This window comes from Abramis brama, assembly GCF_963993115.1.
Source record: "Abramis brama genome assembly, chromosome: 5".
Taxonomy (NCBI): domain Eukaryota; kingdom Metazoa; phylum Chordata; class Actinopteri; order Cypriniformes; family Leuciscidae; genus Abramis; species Abramis brama.
Window position 1 is genome coordinate 23613832 of NC_139967.1, and position 27296 is coordinate 23641127.

Consider the following 27296-nt stretch of genomic DNA (forward strand, 5'->3'; position numbering starts at 1 on the left):
AAGGCCAGCGTTCAGGTATTTTGAGAGGGAAACGCTTTGACGCACCAATCAGAGCGTCGCGTTGAGCTGTTGAGCAGTCTATCGCGTGCTGTGCGCGTGGAGGATGCGCGCATGTTTGGGATGCTGCTGGCACACTTCAGGACAGAAACAGATACACCACGAAAACTAATGGCGCGATTCTCCTGAGCTCTCGAAAAGCATCCTCTACTGCCTCTGGTCATGTCCGTCCCAACCATTCCAGGTCTGCCATAGATATTAAGGTAAGTTCTGTTGAATAACTTAATAAATCACACTCACTTGGGCTTCAAATTAGTCTACTTTATTACTAGTGTTAATGCATTGGTTTACTAATTGCCACCACTACATCTGTCAGTGCCGAATACGCTCTTGACAGCTTCTTTGCGTTTGGCATCATAAACCGAGGAATGAAATGAACTCTTTATATGTTTGCTAGTGTTTAGCTGTCTTTTAAACTGTTACCTCACAGAGTCGCATCTGATAGCAGTCGCATGTGCCTCAGTCTGTGGCTGTTTTACACAAGTTATTAATGAGCCGCTCAACCTTGTGTCTGCTAGGTTTCTTTTGTATTATTTAAGAGTCGATGAAAGCTAAAAAACGAGAGTCGTTTTCACCCTACACAGGAAAAAGAGCAAAAGGGCAGTTGTTACCTTGAAAGAGTTATTTCTTTTGGCACTGACCCTTAAAATTACTATTGTTGGTGTAAACGAATGTAGTTTGATTCATTCGTGTTAAATCATAATAAATCCAGTTTATTTAGATGTTACCATATAGGTTACGTGACAACATGATGTGGGTATACATGCAGCCCCCCTATCGGTACCTCAAACCCAGAGATGGCCTGAGATACCCCCAGTCGCTCACTGCTTGCCTTCACATGGTTTAATCAATTAAAAATTCACAGATAGAAAACAGAGATAGATTGAAGTATCTTTTTCAATCCATTCACTTGACTGTATATTTAAAGAAAGCTATATGTGATCTATCTAACAGTGAACTTAATGTAACTGAAAATACAATGTAAAATAAGCAGTTGTTCACTTGAACTGATCTTACTTTTAAAGATAACTTTCTTTGCCTTAACTTAATGTATTCGGGTTGATTCAGTCTTTTTTGATTCACAGTTTTTTACTGTGAATCATTTAATTTACCTTTTGAGGCACATTTTTGCAGTGCTAATTAAACAATTTTTGTGATGATGCGAGTTTGAGTAGTGTGAATTTTTTTTTTTTTTTTTTTTTTTTAAGGATATTTTGCAGACCAACCCCCTCAATCCCATTAAATAGCTCAATAGTTGTTGTTTTTTCTTCTTTTTTTTATTTCCTCTCAGTTAGAGGATCTTTTGTCTCACTGATAAAGTGGTCTGTTAAAAATTCCTACAGCAGAGTAATACTTAAAGTCTTGGATTACATGAAAGTCACGTTTGTCTGGTGGAAGTCTGTGCGCGGTCAAAGTGGAACTGATTAAACGGTAACCCGTCTAGCTCAGAAAAGGTGTTGTCTTTCGAAATGGAAAAAAGAAACAGAATATTTAGTTACAATGTGCGGTCAGTCAGTAACGTGGATAAACGTGACTGCAAGTAGACCGGACACATGAATGAGTTGTGGTGAGGATGATGATGATGAAGGTTGAGTAGAAGTGATTCTGCCCTGAAGACTGTCTCTTTACAGAGAAAGTGTGGGTTCAGGTCAATACAGGAGTTCAGTTATCTTAATCACTTATACTTTCACTTACTTACTCTAGTTAATTTTAACATTCTCTAGTCCCAGAATCTGCAGTCCCAAATGTCTCCCATTTTCTTGTTTTGTTTCTGAGAAAATCCTTCAGAGCATCTCACATGGAAATACAAGCAAATCAGACACTATTCAATAGCAGCATATCTCACATGGTCACACACACACACACACACACACACAGACACACACACACACACACAAACAGGTTAAACTCCCTGGGATGGAGGGGCAATTCTAAACAGTAAAGTATCCATGAAGTTGTGTAAGAGACAGAAACATGAGACTCGGCATGTGTCCAGTATGACTGACCATCTTTTCAGCAGCACATTCATACTGTAGACATATACCATGAACAAACTGAGCCAAAGATGTGCATTGATGTTTCTTGAGCAGCAAATCAGTAGATGATATCTGAAGGATCATGTGACACTGAATGAGGACTGGAGTAATGATGCTGAAAATTCAGCTTTGCCATATCACATAAATAAACTACATTTTGAAATATATTACAATAGAAAAAATGTTATTTTAAATTGTAATAATATTTTTCAATATTAGTGTATTTACTGCATTTTTTATCAAATACATGAAGGTGTGGTGTGCATAAGAGACTTTCAAAAATGTACTGTCAACCCCAAACTTTTGAACGGTAGTGTGTATGTGAGAATGGTGATGAAAACTTAATATCTCCATCCATTCTTTCCTTCCAAAAAAGTAAACCAACAACACTTTATTAATATTTATTTATAAACACTTTAATTTAAACTAACACATTTTGGTGCACAGACCTTCAGCAGAGTTAGAAGAAATAAAGAAATCCTTTAAATTCAATTTAAAGCAACTTTAACTTAACTTTAATAAACCTTTAAGAACAGAAAAAACCCAAAGTCCTCCTTCCTCTTTCCGATATTGTCAGTCTTTTCTTTTCTAGCAGATGATTTTACCTCCTTGGTCAATGGAAAGGATTTATTTTCACCCACTGTTAAGTTTTCTGATGAAAACGTGTGTGTCAAAACACCCCAGTTTTGAGATTAATACATACATTTAAAGAAAGTGTTGCTGGTTTATCCTCTCTACATGTGTTTTGCTACTTCCATGCACCTTGTTTGGTACACACACACACACACACACACACACACACACACACACACACACACACACACACACACACACACACACACACACACTCACACACACTCCCTATTTCTCTCTGTTCAGGGCTGTAAAGTAGGATTTGGAGCACACAGTAAAGTAGCACAGCCAGCCAGGTGTGTTTTCTGCTCTTTGGACAGGTAATGCATTGCCTGCAGAATGTGATACTCTAGGAGTGAGGTAAGACTGAAATGGTGCTCTGGAGAGTTCATCTGCACTGGAGGAATATGGACAGAAGGGATGAGTGAAGGGTCATGAATAAATAAGTAGTTAGATGGTGGTTCGGTTTGCATAAAACACTCAAATACATAATAAATATACATGAAAAATATGATGTTCTGTGATAGAATGTGTATTTGCACTGTGATTCACTATGTTTGGTATTGTGGAAGTAGTGTGTTTGTGAGAGTAAGTGATTTATGCTTTTCTCTTTACTGTAGATTTGTGTTCCTCCTGTAGATATGATTGTCAGGAAGAGTATTTAATGATAATTACATTTCAGTAATCTATCTGAAACTCTATCACCTGATATTGGACATTCAATTATTTCTTTTAAGATGTAGAACATCATCTACAACTTAAGAGATGGCGATAGATTATGGCAAAAAAAAAAAAATTGCTGTGCACATGTAGTGATAACAGAGCTGTGAAAAAAAAAGTAAATTTCTTGAAAAAGTATTTTTAACGCTACTTTGATATTTGTATTAACACCTAATCATTCATATATGTGGATTATAACTCTTCATTTTTAACAATGTCATTTTTAACAATGTAGTATAGATTAATTAGACTTTAATTGAAATATTATTACAATTTAAAATAACTTATGTTTTAATATATACTATTTTAATAAACCATTTCTTCAGAGTCATATGATCCTTCAGAAATCATTCTAAAATGAACATTTATGCTGATTTGGTGTTCAAGAAGCATTTTTATGGAAGTAAAATGATGCCAAATGTTTTTGAAACAAAAAAGCCTTTTGAATTGCACTACTTGAAAAAAATATGCATTGCATTAACCATGCTTGCATTTTAATGGGCTGAAATTCAACATGGTTGAATATTTAAAGGGTTAGTTCACCCAAAAATGAAAATTCTGTCAGTAATTACTCACCCTCATGTTGTTCCAACCGCGTAAGACCTTCGTTCATCTTCGGAACATAAATTAAGATATTTTTGATGAAATCTGAGTGCTGGATCACTTCTCCATAGGCTGCTAGGTGACCGAAACTTGCTGGCCCAGAAAAGTTATTAAAGAGATCGTTAATATAGTCCAAGTGACTACAGTGGCTTAATCTTAAGTATATCAAGCGACGAGATTACTTTTTGTGCGCAAAAACAAACAAAAATAACGACTTTATTCCACTATTCATTTCCTTCTCTCTGGGCCTCGTAGTGTTTTTGCGCTGCGCGTCTGTGTTGCACGTCAACACGCATCACACACATGACCAGCGTCGGCCAATAGTGAGCCTACGTGGTGACGTGCAACACAGACGCGCTGCGCAAAAACACTACGTGAACCAACTAGAGGCCCAGAGAGAAGGAAATGAATAGTGGAAAAAAGTCGTTATTTTTGTTTGTTTTTGCGCACAAAAAGTATTTTCGTCGCTTGATATACTTAAGATTGAGCCACTGTAGTCACTTGGACTATATTAACGATCTCTTTAATAACTTTTCTGGGCCAGCAAGTTTCGGTCACATAGAAGCCTATGGAGAAGTGATCCAGCACTCAGATTTCATCAAAAATATCTTAATTTGTGTTCCGAAGATGAACGAAGGTCTTACGCGGATGGAACAACATGAGGGTGAGTAATTACTGACAGAATTTTCATTTTTGGGTGAACTAACCCTTTAAGCTGTGAATATTTCAATTCAAAACATTTCTAACACATTTTCATTATTAAAAATGAAATAATCCATATTCACCTTTCATATTTCACTTCCAAAATATTCAAACTGTTTAAAAATACAACCTTTAATATTCAACAGGCAATTTTCAGTCCATTTTATTTCACTTTGCAAATTCGCTTCCACAAATTCAGTGGTTCAAATTTGACAGTAAATTCAACATTGACATCCAGGAACTGCAGGAAAAGCAGTAGATTACAGAGCATACTCTCCATCTGCTGTTAGTCGACCTCACCAGCAGGTGGTGCAAAAGCGCGTGTTGTTGACGAAGACCAAGCAACAGTCAGAGCAAGCCATTCATTCATAAAAACTGATTTACAGCAATTAAACATGCATTAAGTTTTTGTGATGATTATCTGGGTCAGTATATATGTGGAGAAGATGATAAAGACACAAAAGCTGTTTGTATGATTCATTCAATAACTTCATTGTTACTTTCCCTGTGTAGCCTATGTTATCAGCTTTCTCTACCATGAACGGGATTATAATCAGTTTCCCTCAATACCTTATCATACTCAAGGATTCCCCTTCCGTCGGGACAAAACGCTTAACGTAGCTTAATGGACCAATACAGTGATATAAAAGACCAAACTCGCACCTTATTGGGGATGTAGGCTGTACTATATAGGCTACAGGCAAGCAGGTTGACTCAGAATATGAATTTAATGCGCAAAGTTTCATGCTGAGCATTTCCCAGTGATATACTGGTAAAAAATCAACACTTGATCAATTAATACTAACACTTTCTCTTCTATTCTATATATATATACCTACATGTAGTGCATTAGATTAAACTGGGAAGGGTCATAGCACTTGCATATTGTTGTCCCATTGTTAGTTTAACTTTAAGTCGCTTTGGATAAAAGCATCTGCTAAATGACTAAATTAAAATGTAAAATTGGCTTGACATTAGACATTCACACAGTTAGGGACCGTCTCTAAAGTTGCATACACGTTTCTAACTTCAATAGCAAACTTTAATTTATTTGAATAAATATCAAAAATCTAAAAGGTGCGCATTATGCCTGACACCTACATGAACACTTTACAGTTGGTTTTATGACTGTAAGTTGATCTATTCAAATGCTATATTGAAGTTAGAAATGTGTACCAATGTTGTATTTAACTTTAGAGACGGTCCCTAAATGTGCGAATGTCCAATGTCAAGCTAACTTTATGCCAGTATATCACTGGGAAATGCTCATATTCTGAGTCCATCTGCTGGCCTGCGAGTTTTGTCTTTTATATCCACTGACTGTATTAGTCCATTAAGCTACGTTAAGCGTTTTATATGTCCAGCAGGGGAATCCTGAAGTATTGAGGGAAACCCTAGTAGCCTACTGCATGCAGCACATCACCACAATATAAAGTTAAGGCAACTAAACAACCAAGAGAAATATATAGTTCAACCTCAAATGTAACATTGGATCTGTACCTCCGCATCGGGGGAATAACATTATAATCTTGTTCACGGTAGAGAAAGATGCATGTAGGCTACATAGGAAAAATAACCGTGAAGACACTGAATTTAAAGGGGTGGTATAATGCCCTTTTCACAAGATGTAAAATAAATCTCTGATGTCCCCAGAGTGTGTATGTGAAGTTTTAGCTCAAAATACCCCACAGATATTTTTATATAGCATGTTAAAATTGTAATTTTTTGCGGGTGAGCAAAAACGCACAGTTTTGTGTCTGTTCCTTTAAATGCAAATGAGCTGCTGCTCCCGGCACAGAGGGTGGAGCTTTAACAGCTTACACTCACACTGACAAGCACTGAAAATTTAAAAAACTTTTAGCCTTTTATGTTCAAACTGGATTCAGACAATGATGGAGAGACTCAAGAAGAGGTGACAACATGTAGAATGCAACAGGACATTTCTGAATGGTTAGTTGATGAATTTATGTAGCTAATGTGTAGTTATCTTCTAGTCATTGATTAGCATATTCTGTCTTGATAATCTATAAATCGTGTTCCGGGGGCGGGGTTTATGTAAATTTTAGGGTTAGTGATGTCACTAACCCGGGAGGAATGTTGTGTAGTCCCTACCAGACGTTTGTTGTAGTCCTTAAAAAAGTAGTCCTTAAAAAAATTATTTCTTTAAAAGAAAATATCTCCCATTGCTTTGAACTTTGAACATTGTAACTTTGCAGATGTTGTTTATGCTCAAACAGCAACATTACTGTTACGAACTGCTCCGAGACACGAAGGTTGAGATCCAAATGCAGCTTTAATTAAGGGGCAATCCAGACATGTAATCCAATATACAGACAATAGGTCAAAACACAGGTAGGCCGTCCAAACAAACAAACAAACAAACAAAACAGGCAGGGGTCAGAGGCAAAAGAGTAATCCACAGAACAGGCAAAAAAAATCCAAAAACCAAGAGACACGAAACCAGGGAAAACGCTCGGAAATGCAGTGCAACAACATACAAAACTTTGCAGTGAGTGAATGAGTGAACATGGTATAAATAGGCTGAGACTAACAGGGTAATGAGACACAGGTGAATGCAATCAGTAATGATCAGTCTACAGTGAGTGTAGAATGACTACAGTGAGTTAAGGGAAATGTAGTTTGTGAGGGAGTGATAATAGTCTGGTGTGGAGTGCCCTCTGGTGGCTCTCAAGGGCACTCCAGCTGGTGAACGTTACAATTACACACTAACTAAAGTTAGAAAAGTGAAATCATAATCAACCACCCCTTTAACATAAAACAAATTTTTGCTGTAAATGAGTTTTTATGAATGAATGGCTTGCTCTAACTGTTGCGTCTTCGTCAACAACACGCGCTTTTGCACCACCTGCTGATGAGGTCGACTATCAGCAGACGGAGAGTATGCTCGGTAATATTACTGCTTTTCTGCGTTGTCAACGTTGAATTTACTGTCGAATTTGAACCACTGAATTTGTGGAAGCGAAATAAAATGGTCTGAAAATTGCTTGTTGAATATTATAGGTTGTATTTTGAAACAGTTTTAATATTTTCTGAAGTGAAATATGAAAGGTGAATATGGATTATTGAATTTTTATAATGAAAATGTGTTTGAAATGTTTTCAATTGAAATATTCACAGCTAAAATATTCAACCATGTTGAACTTCAGCCCATAAAAATGCAAGCCCTAAAAATACAATGCATTCAAATGCAAGCATGGTTAATGCAATGCATATTTTTTTTCAAGTAGTGCAATTCAACAGGCTTTTTTTGCTTCAAAAACATTTGCCATTATTTTACTTCCACACATTTTCTAAAAATATTATTATTGATGTTGAAAATAGTTGTGCTGCTTAATTTTTTACTTTATTTTTTTAACCAAAAACTCACTTATTTAATGTATACTTGTTGAATGAAAGTATTAATTTTCAAACTTCAAACATTTGAAAAGTATTGTGTCTGTACTCTACATTTCATCATTCTATATTTCTGATGAATGAATTTAATGTATATGTGACATGCAGGTTGTTGTCTACTAAATTAAATTTTTTGATGTGCTTCTACCACAGCTTCTTACACAGACTCACTCTTGACTTCCAGTTGCTCTGTTTCAGTGTGGGATGATAATGAAACTGCAGGTTCTGAGCTGAAGCTCTGCAGCTGCTGCTGCTGAAGTCTTGCCATTGCTTTGGCTCTCACACAGAGCTCTACCTGAATCTACCTCCCGAGGTTACCTGAGTCGACCCACCTCAAAATACTACCCAATGAGGCACTAGTAAGTCATTTGAGATTGTTTTGACTTGAGCTGCCTCAACTGCATTTACATATTCTGTATTTCTGTGAAGAATTTGGGAGGAAATCAAGGCGTCGGTCATCTAAGTAAACTCAACAACATACCTGTACTGGTGCACATGAATCTCAGCCTAAAACCGTGGGCAACATTCACTAAAAAGTGTCATCCCGACCACAAATATTTAGTAACCCAGACTCGCAGAAGTTTATGTTCATGTGTGTCAGACAGACAAAATGTGATTTAAACAGCATTTGTCTGAGAATGAGCGTGTACCTGGTGTGTGTGCTGTGCTAAATATTGCATAACGGCAGTGTCGCGATGAGTGGCGGGTGAAGTTGAGACTGCGGATCCTTCTAGAGTAACGCTGGCCAGGATGAGGGGCCACCGTAACACACACCACAAGACCTGAGCTCTCAGCCTTCCTGCTGCAGTCTGATGAGTGTGTATGTATGTGTGTACACATGCAGTCTGGTTTATTTGTCTCTTTGCCCCTCTCACATGCACATTTCTGTCGATCTGCTTCACCTTTGTCTTATTTTAGGTCTGTGAGATGATCTGTTTGTCTCTGTATTGTACATTCCACTTATAGGGGAGCATGTAATATGTAACATGTAAAACTGTAACAGGTTAATCATGTGATTCCAGGTCAAATGATCACACAAGTCTCCGTTCCGAACACTTGATCTAAACCTGTCATTAGTTAACCACCTGATCTTAGATCGATCTGCAATAGGTTAATTATTTAATGCATGGATGGAGACCATGAAAGCAAGAGTAGAGTTTCTCAATCCAAACGCCCATGTTAGTGTGTCAGTCACTTGCACCGTCTTTGTGCATGTGTCCTGGTGAGTGTGTACTCGTGACTGTGTCTGCTTGTGTTTGAAATACCAGGACAGACCCAAGAACAGCCATTTTTATAAAATAGTGTTGTTAAAAAATCTTTGTTATTTTAATATCAAGAAAATTAACTTAATCTCTAAAGACCATGTAACAAGCTGATGTCATAACATACATTAGATATAACATACATAGATAAAAAAAAAAAATTCATATAAAAAAACGGTCTCACTTCATATTAAGTGTCTTTACTATATACTAACATTTAAATAAACCATTTGATACAATGCATTTATTAAATACATACATGTTTTTGCATTGTACTTGTATTTAAAAACTGTGCATGTAATTACAGCTGTAATTAATTTCTATAATTACTTACATCTATAATAGGCTTTATGCCGAACGTCACATGAACAAACAGGAAAACTGGTCTTATTGCATCCGCTTGTCCAAGAAAGTGTTAACAGCAGTACTGATGCCAATATCTATGGACTTTTAAGGTAATCCGCTAACCTTTTTATTCAATTTAAATATCTCAATGTTAGTGAGAATAAAAAATAAAAAAACTTTTAGATATCAAAATGCATATGCGATGGACATCGGATATGCTCATCTCTGCTCGCTTCTTTGAAGGTATCATGAGTAAAACGGCTCTATATTTAAGAAAGCACATACAAAAGACCTGAACCGGAAGCGATGGAACCTGTTTTACAGAATATGGAGGTTTGTTGTGCATACACTGTTGACCCTTCTCTTAACCCACCCTTAAACCTAACCATACCACAAACCTGTCCCTGACCTTACCCGAATCCCAACTCATTAGTATCAAAAGTGTTTTGCAATACAACATGAACATAATAAGTACATTGTACCAAACAATATTTTTTATGTAAAAATTATGTAATTAATATAAAGCGTGACCATGTTGGTTGTAGTGTGTTTAATGACAGTTACAGATGACCATAATATGCTGATAATTAGGTGTGTGTGTTTGTTCTGGTGAGTAGAGAGAGAGCAGAAGAGAAAGAGGGGGAAAGTACTGAGATTATTGTGTATAGATACTGAAAGGAGATCTGTGTGCGTTTCTGTGTGCGTGTGTGTGTGTGTGTGTCTCATTGGCAAGTGCTCCTTGAAGACAGCTGAAACGCTGTGTGCTAGGACTCACTTTTAAAAGGCTGACTTAAATGGTGTTTTGTCTGTGGGTCACGCATGGACAGCTTCAAGTGAAGTTTATTGGCTATGGTTAAGTGTCATTGTGATTAATTGATGAGAATTTTATGACAGAATAAAGGTTCAGTAATAACTATAACATTAGATATAATTAGAATAGTGACTGACTTCTACAATACCTTTGAACAATAACTAAGAACATCTCAGATATAACAGAAATAAAAAGTATCATTGCATAAAATTACTTTTTCATTTTTATTAGTTGTGTGTTTGGATTTGTTTTGTTTGTGTAAGTGTTCATAAACGAGAGCATTGCTGTTATTTTACTACTAGATACTATGGCAAGCTATATTGTGCATTCTGTGAGTGTTTGTGTATGTGACAACTCCAGGTCAATTGTTCCACGTTGTCCATCCACTATTATGTAGTCAAGTCTGTGTGAGTGTGTGTAATCAGTATTGGATGGCAAATACTGAGAGAGAGAGAGAGAGAGAGAGAGAGAGAGAAGGTGTTAAAGCACACATGAGAGAGAGAGAGAGAGAGAAGGTGTTAAAGCACATTCGCTCTCATAAACGCCTCTCATTCCACAGGGCAACAGCTTAGTAGTTGTCAGTGTGCTGGAGCAAACATTGTGGCTGAGAATTTAAAATGAATTCATGGAATTTATATTAAAAATCAGATGGATGCTGTAAAGTACCTTAACGTTTTGGGTCAAATAAGAGTAGTGTTAACGTTACAATATATATATATTTTTTTAATTATCAGTTTTAATTTTAATAAAATAAATGTGTATTTTGGCAAATCAGCTGAAAATGAGGCATTCCCTAAATATGTTGATGTTTTTCTTCTTTCTCTTTTTACCTTACCATCCTCTACATTTTTCTTTGTCACTCTCACGTTTCCAAGAACGGATCCTCTGCCTTTCTCCCTCTATCTCCCTCTGTCACTTTCTCTCTCTGGTGGTGGTAATCTTAACCACTAAGAGGTGCTAACTCCTATTAAGCTGTCAGAGCTCTGTGTGTAAGCCAATCCGGCCAATCACTTATCAGCGGCACTGGCAGACTGAAACAGTGTCATCGTGGTAATCGGAGACATTTCAGTTTCAGGCACACGCACACACCTGCACAGAAACATACACACACATAACTGTATGAGAGTAACACATAGCCTACTCACTTATTCAAATACACACAAACAAACACACACTGTCACCCAACATCTACAATAACATACAAGACACTTTCATACACATGTACATATGAGTGTGTGTGTGTTTTAGTTGTAGGGCCATGTGTGATGGGCAGGTTATTTTTGGACAGTGGTGTAGAGTAACACAGCAAAGCTGATGTCCAGGTAACCATAGCGCAGATTAGAAAGTGAAATATGAACACACGGTTCAATCCAGCACGTCACTCTCAATCTCTACCACACAGGTGACGGTCAGAGAAACAATCAGAGGAAAATAAGAAGGAGAAGGAGAGAAATTAAGATTACAAATCTATAAATGGATGTGTTATGTCAGAGCTTTTGGTGCATGACAGCACTCTATTGAAATTTGTTGTAGGCCTATTCTATCTTAAAATTAAAGTAAAATCTCTTGCACTAAAATATAACCAACAATGATGATGCTGTTGTAATATTTGCATACTAAAATTTGGTAATTGGTCTCGTCTTTTTACATCTTTTGAAAAACTGCTTTTCAAAATTGTGGGGGTCTGTAAAATGTTTTAAAAATGTGAAAGAAGTCTCTTATGCTCACCAAGGCTCCATTTATTTATATTCACATTCAATTAAATTCACATCTATTTGTATAGCGCTTTTCATTATACAGCTTTTCAGAAAAATTCATGTTTCTACATTACAGTTTAGAGTAATCCGTTATCAGAGGTGACTGTCTTAAAGTATTGCCCATATGTCAAAAATGTACAGTTCTTAGCTAATATCATGTATTTATTTAGGCAGAAACAATTATCTTATTAAAGCAATTACAAGTTGGGATTTCTAAATTAAATGCTGCAGGACCAAAAACATTTATCAGAGGATTTAGAGACTGTGAAGGAGCTGTTACAGTGAGTAAGAACCTCAATATCAATCATATTGGGTAACCATATACACCATCAATAGTTCAATGTTCTGTAAAATGCCGATCAATTTCTTCTCTTTTTCTGTATTTGTCAATTCCCTCCAGGAAGGGAGCTTAATAGTTCTCTAAATTGGAATTGTCTTACTTCCATAAAGCAGGGCTGATAAATAAAAGAAAGAAAATTACCCTCTTCTTTATGATTTGTTGTCCTCTTTTCGCCATCAAATGTGGCTCGCCATCAAATGTGAAGTTTCAGATCACAGGAGTAACACAATCCATAGAACCAAAAAATAGATAAACACAAAGAAGAAGAAAAATTGGCCTGATCACAGACCAGAGCATTCATTTTGTGGATCCAAAAATTTGACATCAAAGATCAAAATAACCAAATTAAACCAATTACACATACAAATACCATTTTACAAAAAATTATATATTAGTCATTTACCTCTATATTTATTTCTTACACAGGCACAATGGCGTCGGTGAACTGCAATGAAAAAGGAATACCCCCTCGGTTCTCTATGACCACATGTATAACCCTCTTTTAAATGATCCGAAATACAACATGAAAAAGGGAATAAACACTGTTTACTGCAACTAAATAAACACTATTGACGCAATCTTTTACTATGCAGTTTTATAAAAAATAATTTTTTTGATTATATTATGCTGAGAAAATGTGACAACAATAGTCAATTGGCTTTTTCAGATCCTGGAAGGTACGAAATAAATGAACTTGAACACGTTTAACTACTATTTCTGTACACTTTTCAGAGAATTTCAGCTCATGTCTTTCCTCCGTCATGAGCTCTCTCTCCTCTTGTTATACATGCACGCCGACACTCGCAGGATGATGAAGAGCTCTCGTTGGTCAAATCAATATTCAACTATTAACTTAAATCAACTTCTTTCTATTTTAATGTTCTTTAATAACTTTTACAATGTTCTTTAATAACTTTAGCATTTCTTTTCACCTTTTGGTTACATTAACTTGGATAATCTCCTTTTTAAATAAACAAAATTGTTACGGTACGATGTAATTTTGTAATCGAATTCTAAAGTGATCTATAGTGTCGAGTGCACCACTAAGATCAAGTAAAACTAGTATTGAGATACAGCCTTGGTCAGAAGCTAGAAGTAAGTTTCTGTGCTATCATGGGCCTAAATTTTTCATTTCTTTTTCTTTCTTTTTTCTTTTCTTTTCCTTTTTGCAGGAAGGAGCACAATTGAGCGGACGCAACTTTTTCTAGTATTTTAGACATAATTGGAAGATTTGAAATGGGTCTGTAATTTGCCAATTCATTTGGATCTAGTTGTTGTTTCTTAATAAGAGGATTAGTAGTTGCCAGCTTGAACGGTCTTGGGAGAGATAAAGACGAGTGAATATTGAGAAGAGGTAACAATTCTTCTGCCCCAGGTAACAACTCTTTCAGTAATTTAGTGGTGTATTGGATCTAATAAACATGTTGTTGGTTTAGATGCAATGATAAGTTTATTTAGCTCTTCCTGTCCTATAGTTGTAAAGCACTGCAATTGTTCTTGAGGGACGATAATTGAGGCTAAATCATAAAACTCTGTCAAAGGTTGTACATTTACTATTGCATTTCTGATGCTTTCTCAGTGAAGAAATTCAAAAAGTCCTTACTACTGAACTTTGAATATTCAGCAGGTGATGCATATTTATTTGTTAAACTAGCTACTGTACTAAATAAAAAACTTGTCTTTAAGAGTTTGTGGAGATGCTCGGCCCTGGCAGCTTTTAGAGCCTTTTTATAGAGGGACATGCTGTCTTTCCATGCGATTCTAAAGACTTTGTTTCCATTTGTGCTCTAGGTTACGAGTTTCTCTCGAAAGCACGAGTAATACTGTTATACCATGGTGTAGTACTTTAAGTCTATTTTTATTATTACATATATTATATTATTACAGTTTATATATTTATCTGTATTGTACACCATTCAAAAATGTAGGGTTGGTAAGATTTTTAAAATAATTTTCTGCTCCCCAAGGCTGCATGTATTTGACATTTAAAAATGTCCTTTATTTCTGTGATGGCAAAGCTGTATATTCAGCATCATTACTCCAGTCCTCAGTGTCATACGTTTCGTTCAGAAATCAGTCTGATATGCTGATTTGATGCTCAAGAAACATTTCTTATTAATAATGTTAAAAACAGTTGTGCTGCTTAATATTTTTATGGATTTTTTAGGATACTTTGATAAATAGAAAGTTAAAAATGCTTACAGCAGTGATGGCCGATGTCATGCAATGGCTTAATAATTCCTGTCTCCATTTAAATATAAAGAAAACCGCTTGTAACAGATAATTCCACACCCAATATTTATATTGCAGGGGAACATCTGTCAACGGTATCTGATTTTAAATATCTAGGTATAATAATTGATTCTAATCTAACATTTAAAAAACAAATTAAAAAAGTTATAAATACAGTAAAATTCAACTTGTCCAAATTTCCGTCATATCAGAAATTGTTTAACTACAAAGGCAGCTACAATATATTTTAATGCCATGATCATGCCACATCTGTTATACTGTTTGACTAGCTGGGCACAAGCCTCCAGTACAACACTTAAACCTGTGCAGCTACTTTACCATCAAGCTTCTAAGGTGCTTGATAGGAAGCCAAATACCTATCACCACTGTTACTGCTTAAAAAAACATAATTTAATGACCTGGGACAATCTTATCAAATTTACAGATGTTTGTCTTGTTTATAAAATTTGACATGGCTTAGAATTTCTGTGTAAATCATTTTTAAAAAACATTCTTATGTACATTGTTGCATTATATAATAAAATGTATCATGACTGATTGATCATGTTTTCTATGAATAATCCCCAGTCTCTTTTTCTCTCCCTTTCAATCTCCCAACCTCAAGAAAACCTTTCTGTTCGCCATATGTGGTCATGGCTCCTCCTCTACTCCTCCATCTTCTCCTCCTTCTCCTCCTCTCTCCACAGGTGTGTTTGGGTGGCAGTGCTCATGGGAAAAGCAACAGTAGTGCAGATGGCCCCAAAGGATCCTGTTCTGATAAAGTCAAATGTCATCCAGGGATTCTACTTCCTGTGTGGCTGCCACAAAACCCTTCACTGGCAATGCAGGCAATGAGAGCAGTGATCTACTTTTCATGTCTTCTCTACATGTTCCTGGGTGTGTCTATCATTGCTGATCGTTTCATGTCTGCCATCGAGACCATCACTTCACAGGTGTGACAAAAAACAAAAAAAACAATAAGTATTTTATATATATATATATATATATATATATATATATAAAACGAGAGAGAAAGATAAGAATATACTGTATATAGATATAAGATTTTTTGTATGTTTTTAAAATAAGTCTCTTATGCTGGCCAGTATGACAATATGATGGTACGGTATGACGGTGTGTGTCCACACAAATCCAGCAGAGAATTTGATATTCTTTTATTCCACGGTAGATATATTGGCAAAGACATTAGTGAGCAGAACTGCTTTCAAGAAGAGGAAAAACTAGGTGATTTAATATATGGTTGAAGTCCTTACTGTTTGTGTCAATCTACTTCAAAACAGAAAGAAAAAATAGTCAAATGAGATGAAGTGTCTTTATTTATAAAGTAAACTCACTTGACTGTCCAAAAATAGGCAATACTACATGGTTATAAAAATATAAACTATTTTCTACATTGTGATATACTTTTATTGTTTTAAAAATGACTAGTGTGAAATAAGATTTTGGTCATTCAGCCCACCCATATGATGTTGTTTCTATAAACTTAATGTGTCTCTTCTCCCTAGGAGAAGGAGGTGACTGTGACAGGTGCTAATGGAGAGAAAACAGTAATGACAGTAAGAATCTGGAATGAAACTGTCTCCAACCTCACACTCATGGCTTTGGGTTCATCAGCCCCTGAGATCCTGCTGTCTGTAATAGAGGTACGCACACAACTTCAAAACAAACCAGCAACTCGCATTGCTCAGTGGTTTGTCACAAGAAAAGTGAAGGCCTAGGTTTTTTTTTTTTTTCAGGTTAATTATTAAACGACTGACACACACACCTCATCAGTTTAAAGTGATGACTTCAGTCGCTATTCATCCATGTAAAGATATATCATTTAACTCAGTGTGGTTTAACACAGTGATGGTCAGTTAAATATTTCAATTGTCAGACATGGCTCATTTTTACTATCCTGGAAAATTAAGAAATCATTCTCCAGAAATGACTAATTTGTATGAGAATTCCGTCTCTCCTAAAACCTGAAGAAATGAAGCAACCTGTGGGGTAGTAGAAATCATACTAACCTACATCGGCCAGTGACATTCAACTGTCACTGACAGAAAAAAACATAGTCTTGAAAAAACCCTAAATTGTGCATTACTAATTGCTTTGGAAAGTAAAGTATTAGTATTGGTAGTATTGTTCTCTGCTTTGTACGTGTGTAACAGGTGTGTGGACATGGTTTTGAGTCAGGAGAACTGGGTCCTGGCACTATAGTGGGCAGTGCCGCATTTAACATGTTCGTGATAATCGGAGTGTGTGTGTGGGTTATACCTGATGGAGAGGTGAGGAAGATTAAACACCTCAGAGTCTTCTTCATTACTGCAAGCTGGAGCATCTTTGCCTACATCTGGCTCTACCTCATCCTGGCAGTCATAAGCCCTGGCGTTGTACAGGTGTGTGTGTGTGTTCGTAAGCAGAACATGTTTTCATAATGTGGATGTTAATATTTATATGTGGATGTAAATTTTGTGGCTAATTTTATCAACTTCATTTGTGTGTGTGTGTGTGTGTGTGTGTGTGTGAGAGAGGTCTGGGAGGCTCTGGTCACTCTGTTCTTCTTCCCTGTGTGTGTCTTAATGGCGTGGATCGCTGACCGGCGCCTGCTCTTTTACAAGTATTTGCACAAACGATACCGTGCTGATAAACGTCATGGTATCATTGTGGAGATGGAGGGTGAGCTAGCACCCAGAGGCATTGATGCCATCATGGCAGACAAATATCAAAACAGCACCACCAGCATCAATATGGAGAAAACCAAAGAACCCGAACAAGAGAGAGAGGAGGTGAGACAAAACAAAACAGATTCTATGGTCAAATATCTTTGTATATTGATTGTAAATGTGTATATTTGACCATTCTCTCCTGCAACCAATCTACTACATTTTGACAGTTTTGTTTTTCTCATAGAACTTTGCAGTTTCCTCTTCCTCACATACACTTCTGTTCAAAACGTTGGTCTGTAAGATTAGTTTTTTTCCGAAAGAAATAAATACTGTCAGCAAGGACACATTAAATTGAACACAATAAATTGGCAAATAAAAAAAATAAACATAATAGTAAAAACATTTATAATGCTACAAAATATTTCCATTTCAAATAAAATATTTTATTTTATTTTTGAATATTAGGTTTTTCAAATATTTGTCTCTTTTTTAACTTTCTATTTATCAATGAATCCTGAAAAACAGTTTCCACAAAAATATTGAACAACATTGAAATGCTTATTGAGCAGCAAATCAGCATATTAAAATGATTTCTGAAGGATCGTGTGACACTGAAGACTAGTAATGATGCTGAAAATTCAGCTTTGCCATCACAGAAATAAATATAGTCAGTTAGAAAACAGTTCTTTTAAAAATGAAATAATATTTCACAACATTGCTGTTTTACTGTATTTTTGTATTTAAAAACATGCAGCCTCGGTGAGCATAAGAGAATAATAAAAAGAATTCTTACTGATCTCAAATTTTTAAACAATAATAAAATATGTGATTATCTCACATATTTTAAACTCGAATCAATATTCCATGTCCATTTATTTACTAATTTGCTAAGTAGCCATATAGTGGGATAATGCACAGTCAGTCGGTCATTATCTTAAAATAAACAGGGTGATACAAGGTACCTGGGGCCAGTTGCATAAAAATAGCCACTATGTTAAGACTGTCTTAAAAACTAATTTGACCAACTAGCAGTTAACTAAGTCTTACTTAATACAAGTAAAATTATACCAGTATACCTTTTTAGGTAACTGACTTTAAAAAGGTATGAAAAAATTAGATGACTAACTTTTGAGACTAGTCTAAGCAGTTTATGCAACTGGCCACTGATTACCTTACCAGAGCTTTTTACGATTTTGATCAACTAAATATCATCCCTTACATATAAAGATGTTGAACATTGAAATGAAAGATTATTGGATGTAACTGAGACTGTCTATGGTTGTAGGTGATCCGTATGCTGAAGGAACTGAGAGAGAAGCATCCGGACAAAGACCTGGATCAGCTGATTGAGATGGCCAACTATGCCACCATGCAGAAACAGCATAAGAGCCGGGCCTTTTACCGCGTACAGGCAACACGCATGATGATTGGTGCTGGGAACGTACTGAAGAAACATGCCGCAGCCGAACAGGCAAAGAGAGTCACTGGAGATTCGACTGAGAGTGACCTGGCCACCTGTTCTCAGATAGCTTTTGAGCAGGCACAGTATCATTGCAGTGAGAACTGTGGGAACGTGAGTCTATGGGTCTGTTTACAGGGGGGAACCAGCACCAGAACCTTCCACGTCGATTACAGGACAGAGAATGGGTCAGCCAGTTCTGGGGCAGATTATGAGTATTGTGAGGGAACGATCGTATTTCAGCCCGGAGAGACACGCAAGGAAATAAAGGTGAGAAAGTGGTGATGTCTGATCCATGAACAAAAAAAGAATCATTGATTTGTAAGTGATTCAGTAAAAAAAAAATCAGTTGAATGATTCAAATAGCAAGTGAAAATACAAAAGAGTTTTTTTTTTTCATCTGTAATTTTGGATACATTTTGTGTGTCCTTGTTAAATAAAAGGAATGACATGTATAATTGTCAAATATTTTCAAATAAATGTTGTTCTTTTGAACTTTCTATTCATAAAAGAATCCTGAAACAAATATATCACATTTTCCACAAAAATATTAAGCAGAACAACTGTTTTTTTTAATAATGATAATAATAGGAAATGTTTGCTGAGCAGCATATTATCAAATCAGAATGATTTCCGAAGGATCATGAGACACTGAAGACTGGAATATATTCCTATTTTAAAATATATTCATATAGAAAATTGTTATTTAAAATTTTAATAATATCCCACAATATTATGTTTTTACAGTATTTATTTTTTTCAAAAACATTTTAAATTTCGTACTGACCCCAAACTATTGAACAGTAGTGTATGTATTCGAGTTGAATATGAGAGTTGTCTTAAGATGCTTGTGTGCTTTTTATAGGTGGGCATTATTGATGATGATGTGTTTGAAGAAGACGAACACTTCTTTGTGCGTCTCTCAAACCTGCGAGAGGGAGAGGGTGGGACCAACACCGACGGTGCCCGACTGGTTGAACCCCTCGTAACCACAGTAACCATTCTGGATGATGACCATGCGGGAGTCTTTGCATTTGGTCAGCAGGAGCTCTGCGTGGGTGAATGTTCAGGTGTGGTGGAGGTGCCTGTGAACCGGACATCAGGTATGCGTGGGACCGTAACAATTCCGTATCACACAGAGGACGGTTCTGCTCGACAGGGTGTTGACTATGAGCACACACAAGGAGAGCTGGAGTTTGCCAATGAGCAGACTAGGTAAATGTCCACACTAAGGTTTTAAATTCAAATACCTTGTTATTTTAACTTTACCTACACGATTGAGTATTTACTTCTCACATGCACACAAAACCCTGCCACATTCACACAAAGTTTGAAATTAGGTAATTGTAGTGTGGTTTAATGCATGTGTTATATTGATGGTCAGGGCCGGATCTACCATACGGGCAATCTGGGCACGTGCCCAGGGGCCTTTGCGCAGAGAGGGGCCCTCCGTGTTCAGAGTGCGCTACATAAAAATAGTATACACAAGGCTTGGCCTCGATCTTGATAATTATCCAATCAGAATAAAAAAAAAGTGTATATTACATTATATGATCCCGCTCTTATTCATGCAAATGCTTTTAAACAATTCATGTGCGACAAGACAAAAGTGTGACTGTGACACACACACACACACACACAGAGAAAGACGCGCCAGTATCGTGCACACAGACAGCACGCCAGAATACAGTTCTCTTTCGTGCTTGAACTTACAATAACACACACAATTATGCTGAAATGTCCGTTTTTTTGTCGAGTATCTTCATAACATAAGAGCAGTCTAATGATGAACGTGAAGAGGTGTGAGAGAACGAGTCGCGTGTGAGATCCGCGTCTCTGTCAGCAGCGGCTGGTCTTAAAGAGACAGCAGCCAATAAAGCTTTCTGTCAGTAAAGTTAATCAAAGAACAAAAAGAACAGAGAAAATTACTCACTGCTCTTGACTAAAGAATGTTTTTAGCTTTAATAAGGATTAGTCTATATTTAATTTATAATTTATGCAGTGCAGACTGTTTGATAACTTTATTCAATATCGGTATATGTCCTAGGCCTACCTGTTAGACAGTAAGAGCACTGGTAAATATGACATTTATTTTTTACTATTGTATTATTGAGACAAATAACAAGTTTGCAAAGATGTCAATATTTAATTTGGTAAAAAATTAATTTGTTTAATTTGAAAACACAGTGCATTTAGTTGTTGTTGCTAGTTTGAGTCGAGAAATACACATTTCAGCATTATCACTAATCTGTGTGCATTTTACTTGAGAACCAAGCAAGTTGACTCATGAATCCATTTGTTTATTATATCGCAATCGCATATCGCAATCACAATATTGACCTCAATAATTGCAATATGACATTTTCCCCAAATCGTGCAGCCCTACTTTTCAGGAAAAAAAAAATTGTATCATTGTCTTGTGAACTTGTCATTCAGCTTTTGACCAATAGTGATGGCATGTCAAATCCCACACCTGGTGGGCCTTAGTATTGTGTGTGTGTGTGTGTGTGTGTGTGTGTGTGTGTGTGTTCCTTTGGAGAGTGTGGTTGTCAGGTAGGGGAGGGGGGCCCATGAGCTTCAGTGCCCAGGGGCCCCTGGGGGTACTAATCCGGCTCTGTTGCTGGTGAAGTATTTTGGTGAGTATCTCAATAAGCAGTCTGGCAGTAGCACTTAAAAATCTCTATTTATGGACAATTGTGGACCATTACAGCCCATTAATATACTTTACTAATATGTGCTATACAGTTATAATGCATTATAAAGCTATAATAAATTAACATACACTACTGTTCAAATGTTTGAGGTTTGTAAGATTTTTTAAATAGTTTTTTTTAAAGAAGTTTCTTATGCTTACCAAGACTGCATTTATTTTGGTCAAAAATTCAGTTAAACAGTAATATTGTGAAATATTATTACAATTTAAAATGACTTTCTATTTTACTATATTTAAGCTCATTTTTCAGCAGCTATTTCTACATTACTGATTTGGTGTGCAAGAAACATTTCTTATTGTTATTATCATCGATGTTGAAAATAGTTGTGCTTAATTTTGTGGAAACCATGATATGTGTTTTTCAGGATTCTTTGATGAATAAAAAGTTCAAAAGCATTTGTTTGAAATAGATTTTTTTTTTTACAATGTAAAAGTATTTACTGTCACTTTTAGATCAGTTTAATGTATCTTTGCTGAATACAAATATTTAATTTATTTTAAAAATCGTACTTTTGAACAGTAGTGTATCTCAATTTATTTATCATATCCATTTACTATCTATGATTTAATTACCATTTTTCAAAATGCACAATAAGCATTATTAAAGACTTAAGTTGAAATTCTGAAACACTAGTTTAGCTGTAGTTTTGTTGCTAATGCACTGATATTAAACCTCGTATTACATCGCCATCGGCATACAAACAACCTCTGTCTATTATTTGTCACTATGCCCTCACTTCTCATTTGAGACACTAGAGGTCTCTTTCTCCCCAGTACTAACATTTATGCTGTTTAGTCTATAATCCCTGAAATAATGTGTTCACTTCTGAGATGTTCTCTAGTGTCCTGTGTGGGCTTCCAGACTGAATCTGTTATGCTAATACTGGATTCTTAGCAGCAAATGTCTTTTTTTTTTGGTAAAAAAATAATTTTTAACCAACTTATCCTGGGCTAGAAAGTTGACACAAGGTGATTCCATACAGCATATCCATAGATCTCTATATCTAGATCTCATATAGATCTTCAGTACATCTAGCGATAGTATAATTAAATATTCTTTTTATAACATTATAATATAAATAATTATATTATAAATATTATATTATAACATTATATTATGTTATATGCTTAAAGTAGAGCATTTTGATGACCAATGTGGTTCAAATTCAAATTCACATTCACATTTTTTTCTGGCAGTTAGAATCCACTTTTGACAGGATTTTATTACTTCATACATGTGTATGTGAAATCTGATGAGGTTGAAATCTCTGCTGTCTGTAAAGTGAAGCTTCAGCGAGCACATGGCAAAGACCAAAATCATACCGCATACACACACTGAATGAATGTACCTTTTATTGTTAAAACAAATTAGATAAATCTTAAACCCTCAATAAAGCAGTGGTTTGTGGAGAGGAGAGCATGTACACAACCGAAAGCTAGTCTCAGTTCATCTGTGTGTGGGTTAATTATTTATGCACTGTGTTAAAGTATTCATGTAGGCCCAACTCTGATGTGATTTAAATGCTGAGGTCTCCTTTAATATTTCAGAGGTAAAACCAAGAGGAAATGATTATTTGACCTTTGCTCTTTGTGTGCGTGTATCCACAGTAAGACACTACAGGTGCGCATCATTAACATGCAGGAATATGAGAAGCGAGAAAATTTCTACATTGTACTTGAAGAACCCAGTTGGCTCAAGAGAGGCATCTCAGGTCTGTGTGTGTACCTATTCTTGTTAATCATCACATATGTTATAGTATTTTCATATTTTCTCATTGTGCGAGATTTCTGTGAATGCTTGCTAATAGCCTCAATAGCCTCCTACTCGCCTCTCAGACACACACATTTCTATGACCAGTGTCCAGTTTCAGATCAATAACAACAGCACAACCGGGGGACAAACTAGATATGCGTCACTCATAGTAACTAGATCCAACTCACCTACGCACACACTTCAGCCTCACGCTTGTGTGTGTGTCTGTGTGTACGTAATATGAGCCGATGTGTGCAAATAAATTTTTTTTTTACTGTATTTTTAATCAAATAAATACAGCCTTAGTGAGGATAAGAGACTACTTTGAAAAACATAAAAAAAACTAGTGTAGAACGGTAGTGTAGATTGATTGATTTATTGATTGATTCAAACAATGAATGAATGAATGAATCAATCAATCATTTAAATAATCAATCACTCAGTCAATGATTCATTCATTCATTCTCTACTCACATGCTGCAAGTAGATTTGCTGTTGAATCAGGGTAAGATGATTTTTTAAACTCTTTCTACATATATTATGCAGTGCATATGCAATTTTGTATGTCTACACATAAATAATTGTTACACCTCACATCTTAGCATTCAGTATTTATCCTTTGCTCTCCTGCTCATTTTCCCCAGCCACTCCTGGTCCAGAAGTGGAGGATGCCAGGCGTATAGCAGAGAAGGGGAAGCCCATTCTGGGAAAACACAGCAGGCTAGAGGTCATTATAGAGGAGAGCATGGCTTTCAAGGTATACATCATATGCATGCATACATTAACAAACACATGAAACTCAGTGCCCAATTTAGTCTGTCACATGCAGGAAGAAACTGTATAAGCTGTGATTCCTTCCCTCTCATATAGGTCCGACAGGGAATGGCCCCTAATGGAGTTTTAGATGCGGTAGTAGACCACTTGCCTCAGTGTGAAGTGTGTGTTGGGATTGCCCTTTTAACTTCAACCTTTAAACACTCTGACTGAATTAATCCCACCTAAATGCATGAAGATTGTGATGCAATTAAATTTAATTTTTCTCATCTCAACTCTTTCTGTTTTAATCTGTATGTTTGCTAATTGAAAGCTTTAAAACTAGATTAAAACTAAAGCTTTATACACAACCTATCATATCAATGAAACAAAATGTTAATTTGGCTGAGCAAGTGTAAAGGAGGCCAGCTATTAAGAGCTGTGCAGGTAAACCTCACTTCGCTGGCCTCAAGAGGGATGCGCTAACAAGGGCGCTAAAGACCGCAGCCTCTGGCATCAGTTGCTGGCCTCCGTTACACAAGAACAGTCCTTTTGTGCAAATGAATCAGGAATACAGTCAATATTACAAACAGGAATAAAAAAAAAAAGTGTAATGGCTTATACAGAGTAACTGATGAAGTCTGATTGATTGCTGTTTAACGGATATATTTCTCAATCACTAAGCTCTACTATGGTGTGCATATGTGTTTAGAATACAGTAGACCGCCTTTTGAAGGATACCAATCTTGCCGAAGTAATTGGCACACACTCCTGGAGGGAACAATTCATTGAGGCTGTAACAGTCAGTGCAGGTAAAATCAAATCATTTGTGTGTTTGTATATATATGAAATGAATTATGCTAACTCACAAGAGATTCTTTCAGGTGATGATAATGTTTTATTCCTACCTTTTTTCTTTTTCTCAGGTGAAGGTGATGAGGAAGGAGGGGAGCCTCAGCAGCCTTCGCGCTGTGATTATTTCATGCACGCGGTTACAGTGTTCTGGAAGATTCTGTTTGCGTTTGTTCCACCCACAGAGTACGGGAACGGATGGACCTGCTTCATTGTGTGCATTCTGGTCATCGGGATGCTGACTGCTGTCATCGGAGATTTGGCATCTCATTTCGGATGCACAGTGGGCCTCCGTGACACTGTCACTGCTGTAGTGTTCGTCGCCTTAGGAACCTCCATACCAGGTAAATATGTATGTTAGACTGTGTGAAACAAAGGCTACGTTCACACTGCCAGTTTTTGAGACTGACAACCGCTTTTACTTACAGGTGTGAGTCTCGAAATGTCCCGTTCACACAGCAACTTTCAGTAGCGTCTCAAATACTGTCTGTATGAACGTGCAACGGGAGTCAAGCCTGTATTCTCTTACCATTAACCATAGTGACACTGACATTATGGCAACGTCCATTAAACTGAAAAAATGTATCACTTTTGAGATGACAAGTCCAATCGAGCCACAAGGTTATCCGTCAAACTGACTGCAGCTTTTATATCTGGGTGGAGAGTCACTCATAGAATACAAAACTGAGCCTTCAGATTATACACAGCTCATATCTCCGTCGCTGCAAGTTACTGAAAGTAAAACCACACACCAAAACCCGCAACACATGGTAGACAAGCATTTGTGCAGTGCAGAGCGGCTCTCACACAGTATGACATGACAGACAACTAGATGTCCAATCCAGTTCCGTTCATACAGCATAAGTTTTCTGAGAAGTTGTCAGTCCCGTAAATACCGAAACTGTGTGTGAACGTAACCATATTGAAGGACTCCAATACAGATGAAAATTAGCCTTTGGCTAAATCCGGTACAATGCATGAAATGGAAACATTTATGTTAAAAATTGTACATGGTCCCTTTATGAATAAAGAAAGAAAAAGAAAAAGGACTGACAACTGTCTTTTGTTGCTGTGTGAATGTGGACAAAATCATTTTACCAACCAGGCATTTCTCACTTCCCTTCTTTCCTTTTTTAGATACATTTGCAAGCAAGGTCGCTGCTCAACAGGATCAGTACGCAGATGCTTCAGTTGGAAATGTAACCGGTAGCAACGCCGTTAATGTTTTTCTTGGGATTGGCGTGGCTTGGTCCATTTCAGCCATTTACTGGGAGGTCAAAGGTCAGGTGTTTTATGTAGACCCTGGCTCGCTTGCGTTCTCTGTTACACTCTTCACCATCTTCGCCTTCATCAACATTGGTGTGCTGATGTTACGGCGACGGAAATCGGTGGGCGGAGAGCTAGGTGGGCCCAAAACGCTAAAGGTTCTGACTTCAGCGTTGTTCATCGGTTTGTGGCTTCTCTACATCACATTCTCCAGCCTAGAGGCCTACTGTCACATCACCGGCTTCTGAGGACAGAGAAGACATACAGACTCAATAAACACACATACACACTAACACTAATGGCATTCAGATTAAATGAGTTTTGTGAAAATTGTGAGAGAAATGTACGAAGTACTGTCTATTCCATGGTATACATGAAGTAGGTATAGGTTTGCACTTTCTGTATAAACAAACATACCTAAAATAAGAGAGTGAGTGAGAGAGAGCAATATATGACTGCACAGCTATCAGGGGCATCTCTAACTGTTGTTCGGCTTTGGTTTCAAAGCACATTAGAGGTATTATGAATTTTGACACCACCAGACCCTGAAAGACATGGAGGAGTTTTAACACTGCAAGATGTAGCACTTTTATGACAGAACTGTGATGTGATTTATATGCTGACTCATTACAGTAATTGATGCACCTGTGAAGAGATGCTAGGCCTCTCTCTGAGAGAGAAGCCACATATGACTACATAGAAATGATCACACACACACACAAAAAAAAACACTTTGACAAGTGAAACTGAACAACTTTTGCTAGTTTCACATTATGGGAGGTACCTTGCAAAGTTGGTCAAGGAAATAATGTATGTGACAATAATCAGAATTCACATTCATATATTTACAAACTCTTACGAGTCTATGTCATATGTCTCTTCATGAATTCACTCAAATGTATATTTTCAGTATTTA

The 27296-nt window shown here is 36.6% G+C and overlaps 1 protein-coding gene across 3 annotated transcripts; it reads left to right on the top strand.

The window, feature by feature from the left end:
- On the top strand, positions 1–27266 carry slc8a2a (solute carrier family 8 member 2a). 3 transcript variants are annotated; one of them, XM_084113678.1, is made up of 13 exons: positions 1–260; positions 8350–8524; positions 13853–15865; positions 16439–16576; positions 17087–17314; positions 17450–17704; positions 18870–19313; positions 19909–20258; positions 23365–23468; positions 24154–24266; positions 24975–25074; positions 25189–25458; positions 26252–27266. In XM_084113678.1, the coding sequence occupies exons 3-13, from the start codon at positions 15566–15568 to the stop codon at positions 26626–26628; spliced, it is 2679 nt and encodes an 892-aa protein (XP_083969804.1). In that variant the 5' UTR covers positions 1–260; positions 8350–8524; positions 13853–15565; the 3' UTR covers positions 26629–27266. The 3 variants fall into 3 exon arrangements, with proteins under 3 accessions (XP_083969804.1, XP_083969805.1, XP_083969806.1); XM_084113679.1 differs by lacking the exons at positions 1–260; positions 8350–8524 and having other exon boundaries at positions 13454–15865; XM_084113680.1 differs by lacking the exons at positions 1–260; positions 8350–8524; positions 13853–15865; ... (3 more) ...; positions 18870–19313; positions 19909–20258 and adding an exon at positions 20266–21679.
- Positions 27267–27296: the final 30 nt, after the last annotated feature.